This window comes from Grus americana, chromosome 5, assembly GCF_028858705.1.
Source record: "Grus americana isolate bGruAme1 chromosome 5, bGruAme1.mat, whole genome shotgun sequence".
Classification (NCBI taxonomy): domain Eukaryota; kingdom Metazoa; phylum Chordata; class Aves; order Gruiformes; family Gruidae; genus Grus; species Grus americana.
Genome location: NC_072856.1, coordinates 35,171,010 through 35,185,543, shown reverse-complemented (window position 1 = coordinate 35,185,543; position 14,534 = coordinate 35,171,010). Strand labels below are relative to the sequence as shown.

Below are 14,534 nucleotides of genomic sequence, written 5' to 3'. Positions count from 1 at the left end.
TGCTTCTCATTATACAGTCAATAAAATGTTCTGCCACTGCCTCAGATCTCTGTCCGGAAGTTAATGATCTCATTACACTTTCTAGAGGAATGCTGGAATAACCCTGATGTCCTCACTTTAATTACTTTTTTAAAACTCCATTGAAATTAAGACGTCTCCGGGGCAGTTTTACTGCTGCTGATTTCAGGTCGAAGATTAGATATAGTTCCCTACAGTCAGAAGAAGTACATCGAGAATCAAGTTTCCTGTTGCTGCTCTTTGTATCGCTCTAAATATTACACCCAGATTAAAGACACATGTTCTGAAAAGCCTAACAGGTATATATTTCATATAGTACCTTCATATACAGCAAGCACCGATTTATAGGAATGCTTTGTAAGTTTTAGCAGTCAGCATGTGTGCCATTCAATACGCTTCATTTTGAAAGTACAATGCAAATTCCAAAGTCCTGCCCTCTGACAAAGACCTGAGCGATAGTCTGATAGTGAGCTCTTAACATATGTATCCAAACCTTAAGGGCCTAACTGAATACCTGTTTTGGTGGGTGGATAATATCCATAGACTCCTTGTGGGCTTAACATTGGGACCATAGTGAAAAGAAGTTTCTGGAATAAAAATGTTTATCTCTTCAAAGTACTTTTTGCAAAGCAAAATCAACTATGTCATTTTTAGGGACTCCTTATGTGAGAATAAACGGAATAAAAGAACAACTAATTTTATCTTTAAAAAAAAAAAAAAGAAGCTTTCTATCACTTTATTACAAAGTTAATTTGGTAATAGACTTAGTAAACTGGAAACCTAGAAATTGTATTAGCAAATAGGTTTATTTTAAGTTAAGGCTGCTTAAGGTAGGTATTTTAACTGTGGATCAAGGTCTTGGTGCTCCACTGGCCCACAGTATAGGTCTTCTCAGTAGTATTCATATATTTTATTGCTACTCCAGAAGGAAGGATGATGATATTTAACATGATAGTTAAATTAATGCTCTTATTTTCAAAACAAGAGCCATACCTCAAAAGTTAGTCTGTCGTTGTCAGCTGAATTTGGAATCTCACCTAACAAGTCTTGGGCAGCGAAGAATAGTCTCCGCTCCTCGTATCTGAGACAAATCAAGTTGTTAAAATCTCCCTTCACAAGGTGTTAGACCAGTTCTATAGTTTGCTGGGCTTTTGAGGAATGAGTTTGCATGTGACCTCAGGACTACAACCTTAACCAGAGTGCAAATACGTGGACAGGGAATTTGTCTATGAGCAAAGCTTACTGATTATTGACCCCATCACCACGTGTAATCATTTCATTCTGTTGTCCAAGTGAAATGGATCCCTTCTCAAATGGTGAGCTGCAGCTCTTGGAAGTTCTCCAAATGAAAAATTCTGAGAGTTGGGATGTGAAAGAGAGGAAATTTTACTGAGGTTGAAGTACCTTTCTCTTGCCAGTTAGGTGGCAACCCCACTGATTTAAGGCCCTGGACCCAGCAGCTTAGAGGTATATACAGCGATACATAAACACTGAAAATAAAATTGCATATCCTACACAAGTAAATCTTTGGTTTTGGGGTTTTTTTTAAATGCACTTATTGTTCCACAGACTTATCTTTCATATACTTAACTTTTCATAGGAGGATTTCGATACAATTTAGAAAACGCTTTTCCTCACTTTTGCTTCCTCAGCAGGCATTTTTCAGGTGAGCCAACTGAAAGACAAGAGCTCTCTAAGGACATATTAGCAGATCATTAGCAAGCAATGGAAGCCAAGAACCTAACCTCTGATTTAACAAGGAGAAGAGCATTCAATGAGTGGATATACCTATCTACATGAACATACTTTTATGAATTTACTTCCTTGTTTTCGAGAAATTTGTTAGTATATGCACAAGAAATAATCATTAAATTATGTCAGAACTGCTGTACTCTATCCACAATTTAGTTTTTAATTCATGGGTATCATATAGTAAATTTCTTAATGACTAGGGGGTTTTATTCTCTTCTAGAAATGACTGAACACAGCTTAGAAAAATGAGAAGTATCTGAGAGGAACTGTACAAAAGGACAACCAGCTCCTGTTCAGGGATATGAATTCTGGACAGTTCTATGAATTCATTTGTTCACTTTTTCAAAGAGAATAATTTTCTCCCCACTCCCATGTATGGCAGAGAACAGAAATTTTTCCATTTCCATGAGAAAAGTTATTCTTGCAGGTCCCTATGTTCTCATCAAAAGGGTTAGCAAAATACCAAAATTTAACAAAAGTAAAGAAAAAAAATACCTCAGTTATCCTGAAAACAAGTCCAAACCTCCTACTCAGAAAGCACTTCTGCCAAATTGGTCCCATGGTGAGAATCTTGAAAAGCAGAAGTGAAGTTTTAGTTTACACAGAAAAAAAAGAGTAAGAGAAAACTTTTGCATGGTAATCTGAAAAATAAAAATGTAACTTGCAGCAGAAGGTGCATAAATCATAGCAAGTTAATCTTGTTCTAAAGCTCACTTTACTATGATCTGGTTTAATAATGCTTTGTTTAAGAATGGATCTTAATTGATAACTCAGACCTGAAGGCATCAGAAATCTGATTCAAATACAGGGTGAGAATGTGTAAATTTTATGTCACAATGCAAAATAAATAAACAAATTAAAGAAAAGTGAATGTATCAAAATTATTAACTTGGCCCTAAGCTACTTATACTGTCACACAAGATTCTAGGTAGAACTTAACTATATCCTTAAAGCACTTTGCATTTAACTCAGTGAACGAAACACATGTGATTTTCTATCCTGCTATCCAGAGGAAAAAGTCCTAGATCAAATCTGCAGAAAATTTTTCAAGGAAACTCTGAAAACATGAAGACTGATTACAATATAAACTCTCAGATTTCCACAGGCAATAACTTTTCTTTGTGTCCATCCCTCGAGAGCTAGCAACTTTGGTAATTCCTTATAATTACTATCTCATTCTGCCCACAAATAATGCCCAGACTTTTCTAGTTGATTACTACCATAATTAAATTAAACTCAGAGCAATTATTCGCATCTTGTACTGTGGTGGGTTGAGCCTGGCTGGGGGCCAGGTGCCCACCAGAGCCGCTCTATCACTCCCCTCTTCAGTAAGGCAGGGAGGGGAGAAAGGAGGATGGAAAAAAAAAACAACCCCAAACTCGTGGGTCGAGATAAAGGCAGTTTAATGTAGCTAAAGCAAAAAAGCCGCGCGCGGAAGCAAAGCAAAAAGCAAAAGATTATTCTCTACTTCCCATCAGCAGGCGATGTTCGGCCACTTCCTGGGAAGTAGGGCTTCAGTATGCGTACCCCTTACTCCGGAAGACAAACATTGTAAAAAAAAACAACGAATGCCCCCGCCCTGTTCCTCCCCCTATTCTCAGTTTCTTATTGCTGAGCAGACGTCATATGGTATGGAATATCTCTTTGGTCAGTTTGGGTCAGCTGTCCTAGCTGTGTCCCCTCCCAAGATCTTGCCCACCCCCAGCGTGCTGCTGGGGAAAAAGAAATGTTGGAAAGACAGCCTTGATGTGTGCTGGCACTACTCAGTAGTAGCCAAAACACTGGTGTGTTATCAACAGTTTGCTAGCTACCAATACACAGCACAGCACCATGAGGGCTGCTGTGGGGAGAATTAACTCCATCTCAGCTAGACCCAATACAATCTCCACCCCTTATTCCATACCATTTGTGTCATGCTCATGCTCCACACACTTTAATACATATATGTATATATTTTATAACCGTTTCATTGTATTTAGTTCTTATTAACTATAATCTCCAGTCCTTTAATAGATGGATGTTACTCTCCCGTTCCATGAGCTTCCTCTGCTCCTCCAGATGTTCATGAACCGACTATGACTTGGGCCCAATCTGTCAGGATGGCTGTTCAGGTTCAGTTGTTGGGCACCAACACCGGCTTGCTTCGGGCTGTTGTTGCATTCATCTGGCTCCTTGTGAAACTTGCTCTTCGTTGGTTTGGGTCATTCCTTCTACATTACTTCCTAAAACGTACAACTCACATTACAGATTATTTTACCCCAAGGTTAAATCTCCTTGAGGCACACACCGGGTCTCCCCATCCTTCCGCATTACCCACCAAGTACACCCAGGTCCCTGAGCGAAGACAATCCCAGAAATGGGTTTGCCTTTTCCCATGGGAGGAGCAATCCACACCGCCTTCCCCAGCCACTTTCCCATGTGTACTACAGGGACCTTGTCTCCTCCCACAGTATGTAGGGGTTTCGTTTGGGCAGGACCAGGACGGTTAGCAGATCCTCTGGTATTAATCAGCCAAGTGGCTTCTGCTAAATTTGTATCCCAGTGCTTCCATGCCCCATTACCTAATGCCCTCAACATAGTCTTTAACAGTCCATTATATCTCTCGATCTTTCCAGAGGCTTGTGGGTGATAGGGGATGTGATACACCCACTCAATACCATGTTTCTTTGCCCATGAGCTTATGACGTTATTTCGAAAATGAGTTCCATTGTCTGATTCAATCCTTTCTGGGGTACCATGTCGCCATAAAATTTGTCTTTCAAGGCCTAGGATGGTGTTTCGGGCAGTGGCATGGTTTACAGGAAATGTCTCTAGCCAACCAGTAGTTGCTTCCACCATGGTGAGTATGTAGCGCTTGCCTTGGCGTGTTCGTGGCAGTGGCCCAATATAGTCAATCTGCCAGGCCTCACCGTATCGAAAACCCAGCCACCGCCCTCTATTCCAGGGAGATTTTACTCGTGTCGCTCGCTTGATCGCAGCACATATTTCACATTCATGAGTGACTTGTGTGATGGCCTCCATGGTCAGGTCCACCCCTCGATCACGAGCCCATCTGTATGTTGCATCTCTCCCTAGATGTCCTGATGTTTCGTGGGCCCATCGAGCTACAAATAGCTCACCCTTACGCTCCCAGTCCAGGTCCACTTGAGCTACTTCAATTTTGGCAGCCTTGTCTACCTGTTCATTGTTTTGATGTTCTTCAGTGGCACAGCTTTTGGGTACGTGAGCATCTACATGACGTACCTTCACAGCCATGTTTTCTACTCGGGCAGCAATGTCCTGCCACAATGCAGCAGCCCAGATGGGTTTACCCCTGCGCTGCCAACTGGTCTTCTTCCACTGCTGTAGCCACCCCCATAGGGCATTTGCCACCATCCAGGAGTCAGTATAGAGATAGAGTACTGGCCACTTTTCTCGTTCAGCAATCTTTAGGGCTAGCTGAATGGCTTTCACTTCTGCGAACTGACTTGACTCACCTTCTCCTTCAGTGGCCTCAACGACTTGTCGTGTGGGACTCCATACAGCAGCTTTCCACTTCCGATGGTTTCCTACAACACGACAGGATCCATCAGTAAATAGAGCATAACGCCTTTCATCTTCTGGTAACTCATTATATGGTGGTGCCTCTTGGGCACGAGCTACCTCCTCAGGCAGTGCTCCAAAATCTCTACCTTCTGGCCAGTCCATAATCTCTTCCAGGATTCCTGGGTGATTGGGTTTCCCTAGTCGAGCTCGCTGCGTGATTAGTGCTACCCACTTACTCCACGTAGCGCTGGTTGCATGATGTGTAGAGGGCATGTTTCCTTTGAACATCCAATGTAGCACAGGCAATCGCGGTGCCAAGAGGAGAGATGCTTCTGTACCAACAACTTCTGAAGCAGCTCGAATCCCTTCATAGGCTGCTAGGATCTCTTTTTCAGTTGGGGTGTAGTGGGCTTCTGATCCTCGATACCCCCGGCTCCAAAACCCTAATGGTCGACCTCGGGTTTCTCCTGCTGTTTTTTGCCAGAGGCTCCAGGTAAGGCCGTGCTCCCCAGCTGCAGTGTAGAGTACATTTTGTACAGTTGGTCCTGTTCGGACAGGCCCAAGAGCTACAGCACGAGCTATTTCCTGTTTGATATGCTCAAAGGCTTGTTGTTGCTCAAGGCCCCATTCAAAATAGTTCTTTTTCCGGGTTACTCGATAGAGAGGGCTCACAAGCTGACTATAACCTGGAATATGCATTCTCCAGAACCCCACAAGGCCCAAGAAGGCTTGTGTCTCCTTCTTGTTAGCTGGTGGAGACATAGCTGCTATCTTGTTGACCACATCCATAGGCACATGACGGCGTCCATCCTGCCATTTTATTCCCAAGAACTGGATTTCTTGTGCAGGTCCCTTGACCTTACTTTTCTTTATGGCAAAACCAGCTTTCAGAAGAATCTGAATTATTCTTTCTCCCTTCTTGAATACTTCTTCTGCCTTATTACCCCACACAATGATGTCATCGATGTATTGTAGATGTTCTGGGGCACCACCCTTTTCCAGTGCAGTTTGGATTAGTCCATGACAAATAGTAGGACTATGCTTCCACCCCTGGGGCAATCGATTCCAGGTGTATTGGACACCTCTCCAAGTGAAAGCAAACTGTGGCCTGCATTCGGCTGCCAAAGGAATTGAGAAGAATGCATTGGCGATGTCAATTGTAGCATACCACTTGGCTGCTTTTGACTCCAGTTCATATTGGAGCTCTAACATGTCTGGTACAGCAGCACTCAGTGGTGGTGTCACTTCATTCAGGCCACGATAGTCCACTGTTAACCTCCACCCTCCATCAGACTTTTGCACTGGCCATATGGGACTATTAAAAGGTGAATGAGTCTTGCTGATGACTCCCTGGTTCTCCAGTTGATGAATCAGCTCATGGATGGGAGCCAGGGAGTCTCGATTTGTGCGGTATTGCCTCCGGTGCACTGTCCTTGTAGCAATTGGCACCTGTTGTTCTTCAACTTGCAGCAATCCCACAACAAAGGGATCTTCTGAGAGACCAGACAGTGTAGATAACTGTTTGATCTTCTCTGCATTCACAGTGGCTACACCAAAAGCCCATCGGTACCCCTTTGGGTCCTTGAAGTACCCTCTCCTGAGGTAATCTATGCCAAGGATACAAGGGGCCTCTGGGCCAGTCACAATGGGGTGCTTCTCCCACTTGTCCCCTGTTAAGCTCACCTCAGCCTCCAATACGGACAGTTCTTGGCATCCCCCTGTCACTCCAGAGATCCGGATGGGTTCTGTGCCCCTATACCCTGATGGTATCAGTGTACACTGTGCACCAGTGTCTACCAAAGCCTTATACTTCTGTGGGTCTGATGTGCCAGGCCATCGAATCCACACAGTCCAGTATACCCGGTCATCCCTTTCCTCCTCCTGGCCGAAGGCAGGGACCCTCTATTCCTGTTCCTGGTCAGAGTATTCACTGTCTGACCCTCGCAGTGACAGACCAGAAGTCCCCTCACCAGGATCAAGGGAGGTGATTTTAGTTTTACATCTGGGAGATCGCTGTTTGCCTTCTCGGGTCTCTGTAGCAACTACATTGACGGCCTTCTTGGGTGTCCCCTTCTTAACAGCTGTCTTCCCTCTTAGTTCACGAACACGGGCTTCCAACTTAAAGGTGGGTTCACCATCCCACTTCCTCATGTCCTCCCCTTGGTCACGCAGGAAAAACCAGAGTGTACCACGTGACATATACCTGGGACTCCCTTTCCCTCTGACCGGAGCAGGAGATGACTGATTTCTTGGGGTACCTCTGACAGCCAACGTGCTGGCCCGTAGGGAGGAGGAGGTACAGAGGTTTTCTTCAAAGTTCTGAAGCCAAGAAGACACCTTCTCCACAGTTGGTGTGTCCCTATCTGGGAAATACATTGCTGCCAAGCTGTTAGAATACGATGCTGGGGCACTTTGAATCACCTTCCTCCACATGGCCCGTGTGCACAGGACATCCTCTGGATCTTTGGAGACCTCCTCATCATCTAGATCACTATAGATGACTTCCAACACTGCTAGTTCTCTCAGGTACTGGATGCCTTCATCTGCGGTGGTCCACTTTCCTGGGAAGTTGACAAGATCTTCCTTGAATGGGTATCTTGCCCTCACACTTGAAAGCAGCCGTCTCCAGAGACTGCAAATTGCTGTCTCTTTTCCAATTCCCCTCTCAATTCCTCGGTTTCTAGCGAGGGATCCCAGCTGTTGGGCTTCCCTGCCTTCCAGTTGCTGACTGTCGGCCCCATTATCCCAGCATCGAAGCAGCCAGGCAGCAATTCGCTCACCAGGCTGGCGGCTGTAATCTTTCCGCATATCTCGAAGTTCGGATGAGGTCAGAGACCGGGTAGTTTCTGCTTCTTGTCTGATTTCTCTCACTCCTTCCTCCCACTTCTTTGCTGAAGGACCGGCTTCCTGCTCAAACCTCTCCTCCTCTTCTTCCTCTTCCCTTACTAGTCGATGATATGGACCTGTTGACCTCCTGGTCCACTGTTTCTTTTTTACTACTGGGGCAATTACTGTAGTTGTCATTGTTTGTGTCCCTATCTCAGCCACGGTGTCCTCAGCTGCAGTTTGGGTGCCTTCCTCAACCACAGTCCTCTGGGAGTACTGCACTGTGGCTCGATAGGCACAGGCCAGGCCCCAATACAGCGCTAGAAGCTGTTGGTTTTCGTTGGGGTAGGCAAGGCACCCTTCTATCAGGTGGCGCGTCAGTTTGCTGGGATTGCTTGCCTGTTCGGGTGTGAAGTCCCAGGCTATAGGAGGTGATAATCGCCCTAGGAACCTGCCCAAATCCTTCCATACACCCTGCCACCCAGGGACCGGCTGCCTCAGGGCACGTTTCACTATTGCTTCACTCAAAAGTTGTCTCCCCTTAAACCAGGACGAAACCAAACTCCACAACACCCGTAATATGCCAGCAGTATTAATTAGTAATATTAATGAGCTTACATAAGGGTGAACAAGGACCTTGGGAGCCTGCATAATGAAACCATCCACGTCAAACCCAGGTAGAGAGAGAGAGATGTATTCCCCCATCATGTCCACAAGATAGCTCCCCCAGCACAGCAATAGCAACGATGCCAGGGCCATGCACATAACCATTGTTTGTACTAGCATGCTCCCAAGTTCCTTCATCCTCCCCACAAAATAGCTCCCCCAGCACAGTAAGATCATCAACACTAGGCCAAACCACAGAGCAGCCATTGTTTGTATCAGCATGTTCCTAAGTTTAGCAAAATAGAGATAAGCAGCACAGCTAACAAACCCCGTGACCTGCACAGGAGCTTGCAACTTAATAACTACTATAGCTGTAGCACCCTTAATACTAAACTGCCTTTGTCGTGCCCCACGTTGGGCGCCAAAAAGGACTGTGGTGGGTTGAGCCTGGCTGGGGGCCAGGTGCCCACCAGAGCCGCTCTATCACTCCCCTCTTCAGTAAGGCAGGGAGGGGAGAAAGGAGGATGGAAAAAAAAAACAACCCCAAACTCGTGGGTCGAGATAAAGGCAGTTTAATGTAGCTAAAGCAAAAAAGCCGCGCGCGGAAGCAAAGCAAAAAGCAAAAGATTATTCTCTACTTCCCATCAGCAGGCGATGTTCGGCCACTTCCTGGGAAGTAGGGCTTCAGTATGCGTACCCCTTACTCCGGAAGACAAACATTGTAAAAAAAAACAACGAATGCCCCCGCCCTGTTCCTCCCCCTATTCTCAGTTTCTTATTGCTGAGCAGACGTCATATGGTATGGAATATCTCTTTGGTCAGTTTGGGTCAGCTGTCCTAGCTGTGTCCCCTCCCAAGATCTTGCCCACCCCCAGCGTGCTGCTGGGGAAAAAGAAATGTTGGAAAGACAGCCTTGATGTGTGCTGGCACTACTCAGTAGTAGCCAAAACACTGGTGTGTTATCAACAGTTTGCTAGCTACCAATACACAGCACAGCACCATGAGGGCTGCTGTGGGGAGAATTAACTCCATCTCAGCTAGACCCAATACATGTACTTAATTTCAAATCTGTTCCTTCTGTTGTGGACCAGAAGTGAAGCTTGTGCACTCTTAGTGTTTCTGTTTTCTTGACAGTATGAATGGATTTTGTAAAATATATTACCCTTCGCTACAAACCTTGTCACACTCATATCCGTTTATGATGGATACAATATTCCTTTAAAGATTTTTTTTTTTTTAGAGTTTTGCTATATGTAGCCCCATGGTTATCAGTTTGCAGTTGTGGACTATTCCTGAGAGTCTGCGAAGAAGTAAAAAAAGAGTGAGTCTATTTTGGGAGGCTGAAATTCTCTATGCATGGTCTATGTTTCCACTGGAAATCATCTCAGCAGGTGCAAATCACAACAAAAGTTGAACACTTAGGGTTAGCTAATGCAAGGCCGTTACCAACTGCCACGTGCTCATTTGGCACAGTCATGACAACTGGCCCTTACAAATGAAACCTCCGTGTCACAGCACTTGCTAGTTATCCCCCAGACTGCTTAAGAATTTTGTGCACGTGCACACACAAATACAAATGGAGAAAGGCTACAGCAAGTAATAAGGAAGGTCAAAGGCACAAGCACAAGAGCTGGAAATGTGACTGAGTCTCTTTGGGCACCTTCATGGATGTCCTAATGTTGGATACAGACCTGTGAATGGGTCACAGAAGAGACAACCAGGCAGTACGCAGATCCTTCAAGCAAAAAACAGTGTGATAACATCGTTACCTGAAAATGCAATTGAGCATGTCCAGAGTCTGGGTTTTGGATATATATTTGTATGGGTTTTGGATATATACTTGCTATGAACTTCACTTATTTTCAGTATTGCCAGCACTTCAAAGAATTTCAGTTTTATTTTGGAACGTAACAAGTTCCATTCTTTCATTTACTGAAGTTGGCTATAGCGACCCATTAATACCTAAAGCATTATTATGTTATTTTAGTGAAAGGATTACTCCAAAGCCACTGAGGAACACAGCCTGCTGGTATGCACACTGTGTGCCCAAGCAAGGGAGCAGACAGACCTGTCCCTGAGGACAGGCTGGTTTGAATTCCACAGTTTTTATACATTGTAGTCTTTCGCCACTGACAAACTAAAGCCAGAATTTATACTCTCAGTCCTGGAGTGGTCAGTTAAAAAACAAGGAATTTAAAAAAAAAGACAAAAAAATAAAGACAATCATTATCATAGTCTTTAGAACACTCTTAAAAGACACTATATTATTAAATTTTGCCATATTTTCATGCCAGCTCTCACTTTTTTCTGCTGCTTTGTGCAGAAGTGCAACACAGAAGACTGCTGAAGCTCTGTTGATGTCTCTCCTTGCTTTTGGCCAGATGAGGAAGTTCTGGATTTGGTCTAAATTAACTTCTTCTGCTTGGTAAAATGCAGGTTTTGATGCTAATTCTTTAACCATTAAATCAAAGAGCAAAACAGTTTGTACCTGAGAGCGTCAACAAGACTCGCAAGATGTTGGTTGCTGGAACTCAACCTGAATTCATGTTCCCTACAGATGCTGGCTGCTTGAAACGGGTGACACAGGAGTCATTTTAAGAAGGTCTCAGAGTGTTTGTTCCCTGCTGCCTTCTCTTGCCTCAGCCAGAAGGCATAGCTGGAGGCTGCAGGGAGTCCTGGCCTTCACCTGTACTCCATGGGGAGCTCTCGGGAGCATGGGCACTTGGTGGACCTTCCATTTCCCTGGGGAAAATCTTCAGGGTTACAACTGAGTCAGCCCCAACGTTACTCTAGCAAGGCAGTACTGTACATGAACAACGATTTTGGCCTCTATGCCACCCTGAGAGCTGCTGTCCATCACAGTGTAGATGCTTGCCTGATGATCACTAGTGAGGGATTCATTCTTATATCTCAACTAGAAGATGGCTGGAGCTATGGGAGTCTGATGATCCTCATTTTTTATTCATTCACACATTGCTCTTGTTGACTTTGAATTTTCCCGACATGTTAAAACATTCAGATTAACATTGACCAGACTTAGGTCCTCTGGACTTTACTTTCCCAAGGCCTAGGGACCTTGAAACAGTTATTGATAATATTTTGTAGCCATGTTAGGCTCTATTCTCAACAAACTTGATAAAAGGGGCCTTAATACTAGAGGAAATCAGGTCAGCTACCTCTGGTGTGTGACAGCCCAGATGTGCAAAACTTACAGCGATGGATAAGATGGATGAGAACAGCATCTGAGAATGATATGCAGATGCCTCAAAAGCATCTTGCTTTCCTTTGTCATGCAGCAGTGGTATGAGAGACACATATAGCAGACATGGTATATACTCCAAAGCAAAAAGGCTTTTGGCATGAATTGTCTGCAACCGTAATGAAGTTTCAGACATTTTAAGTATCACACTAAACCACAGAGCTGATATAGAATACTTGAGAAGGAGAACAAAAGATTGGTGTTCTAATAACAAAACTTAGCACTTAAAAATAAATACAAAACCACAAAACTTTACTTTCTGTGTGGTATTTGGTCTCTGAGAAGTTGCAAACAGGCTGGTTTTGTCTTTATTTTCTGGTTCTACAGACTGTGGTCTAAAAAAAGAATTGGTTTTAGAGTCCAAGAGCAAGTCATCTGCAAAGTTCATTTTAATGACGGAACGCAGATTGTTGTTCATTTGGGTTTTGTATATGTTCTGCTTATCTTCACGAAGGTAAACATCTCTGGAATGTCAGGATTAAAATATTTAGGATGTTATTTCTAGCCATCACTGCCTACTGATCTGACTGCTTTGTTTTAGTTAAACTTCCATTTGCTAATGAAATCAGAATTTTCTAAAATGAACATCATGTACATCAAATGTGCTGGCGTAGTAATTTGAGCATTCTCATATTTGAGGAAGTCCTGCGAAAAATATAAAGTTTTCTACTACTCAGACTCCTCTTTCAGTTTTCCTGTGCTGCAACTCTCAGTTTTTTGCAATGCTTTTATATCACAACCATCATTTTATCTTGTTGGACACTATTTCTATTGGAAAAGGGGCAGGTATAATTCTTTCAGTTTTTAGAGTCTGTTAATCACACACCCCAAGCTCTGGGTACATAGCTATCATTATAAAGCATACCTTTCATAAGTGAAAAATAGCTACACAATAACAAATTGATTCTCCATCCCTTAAAATGTACTTCTCTCCTCTCTCGTTCACCCCCCAAAACTCGGAGACTGATGAGATTTGCAGAAGACTTCCCTCCTTTAACAAAATTGATATAATAGCTCCCTTTTGTCAATGGCAACAGTGTGCATTGCTGGATGAAGAGTGGTGTCTGACTCTGGTTTTCCTCGCCAGCTCTTCTAGGTGTACTACAACACTTTACCAAATGAGATACTCCTGAAATCTCTTCACCTGACCATGGATTTCCAACTGCTATTGAAAAAGGCAGACCGGCACACACAGTGTTACCAACTCTTTTCTTTCTCTTCTGAGAGTGTTCACTGTTTATGCCAGCAATGATCAGGATCAATAGAGAAGAAAGGAAACACCCTGTCCTGTCCTGTCCTGTCCCCTCCCTCCTGGTTACCAGCTAAATACAGCTCTAATAGGCTTGATGCTAGATTTCCAACACATTTCTCTTTCGTTTTCCACTTAGAATATTGATAGTTTTTCTGTTTTAACTATACTCACAGCCCATAGATGTCTCTCCAGGTATACAGGAATGTGCACACCCACGTAGTTCACTGGTATTCCTCCAGGAAAACACTGGTCTGAATACCTTACACTTCGAAATCTGCACAAGTATGCTCACAGAAGTATGCATATCTCTCCAATCAATGCAGTTATGCTCAGCTGAAGGTGCCCTAAAGGTCTTTTACAAATTATTTCTGACTGAGTGAAGCAACCACGAAGAACAAAATCAGTTCCGAGCTTTGATCTGGTAACTCAATCCCCACAGGTGTCAGAAGGACTGATATGCAATTGTTTTTGAACTAACTTATATACAGGAATTGCCTGTGCCTCACTGGGAATATCAGTAAACCTCAGGATACAAATAGAAAAGTTTGCCTTTACCTGCAAGCAAACAAAAAACCTATGATATACCAAAGGATATTACACACAGGTAGAGACACATAACCCACTATATCACAGATTGAGGTAGAATTCAAATAACACAATCACTTGAACCTTGAAAGAGGTTCAGATGGCAAGGAAACTTTCCCTTTAGATACTCCTCAGTTCAGTAATTATCTGTCTTTGTTATCTGTCTTAGCTATTCATAGTGCCCTTATTAACATAGGATCTCGTTAGTCCCATGGCACTGCTGTAGTGTAAGATTTTACTAATGACTCCTTCCACAGAGCTGGCACGGGGCACAGAGGCATTCTGGTCAGATTGTTCAAAGCCATTTAGATTCCCATCTGAAATCAGACATGTGTAAATACATTTGAGGGTCTGAGAAAAGCACGGCCTGAGATCACTGTGGGGGTTACAGAGTGCTGGAATTAGGATTTCCCAAGTCCAAGCTGGTGCCTAAGAAATGTATCTTCTTTATTATCATCTCAATACTACTTGAAGGCAGCCCATTAGTTTCTGTGAAAGTCGTTTTAGGTTGATTTTGGTCAAACTCCAAATGAATAGATGACAATTGCACTTCTGATTATATGAACCAGTTACTGTGCATCAGCAGCTTTCCAGCACCCATCCAGCTGTGTTTCTTAGCCTGAGGTAAATACCATGCAATTCCAGGTAGCTCACCTCCGCAGCAAGGGAAGCACAAGCTACTTCAAATTTAACCTAGAGTAAGTCTTCACA

The 14,534-nt window shown here is 43.6% G+C and overlaps 1 protein-coding gene across 1 annotated transcript; it reads right to left on the bottom strand.

Annotated features, from left to right (window-relative positions):
• Positions 1-3,158: 3,158 nt before the first annotated feature.
• Positions 3,159-8,826, bottom strand: LOC129206752 (uncharacterized). Its single transcript, XM_054826550.1, has 3 exons — positions 7,342-8,826; positions 3,761-7,197; positions 3,159-3,653 (listed from the first exon to the last, which is right to left on the bottom strand). Exons 1-2 carry the CDS (start codon positions 8,824-8,826, stop codon positions 4,024-4,026), a joined length of 4,659 nt encoding a protein of 1,552 aa, XP_054682525.1. The 3' UTR covers positions 3,159-3,653; positions 3,761-4,023.
• Positions 8,827-14,534: the final 5,708 nt, after the last annotated feature.

Bases quoted from the DNA above. Each gene is read 5' to 3' on its own strand.
- LOC129206752 (XM_054826550.1), bottom strand. From the start codon at position 8,826: ATGGGGGAATACATCTCTCTCTCTCTACCTGGGTTTGACGTGGATGGT. The intron at 7,198-7,341 runs GTAGTTGCTACA...GAACAGGAATAG, and splicing joins CACCCAAGAAGGCCGTCAAT to AGGGTCCCTGCCTTCGGCCA.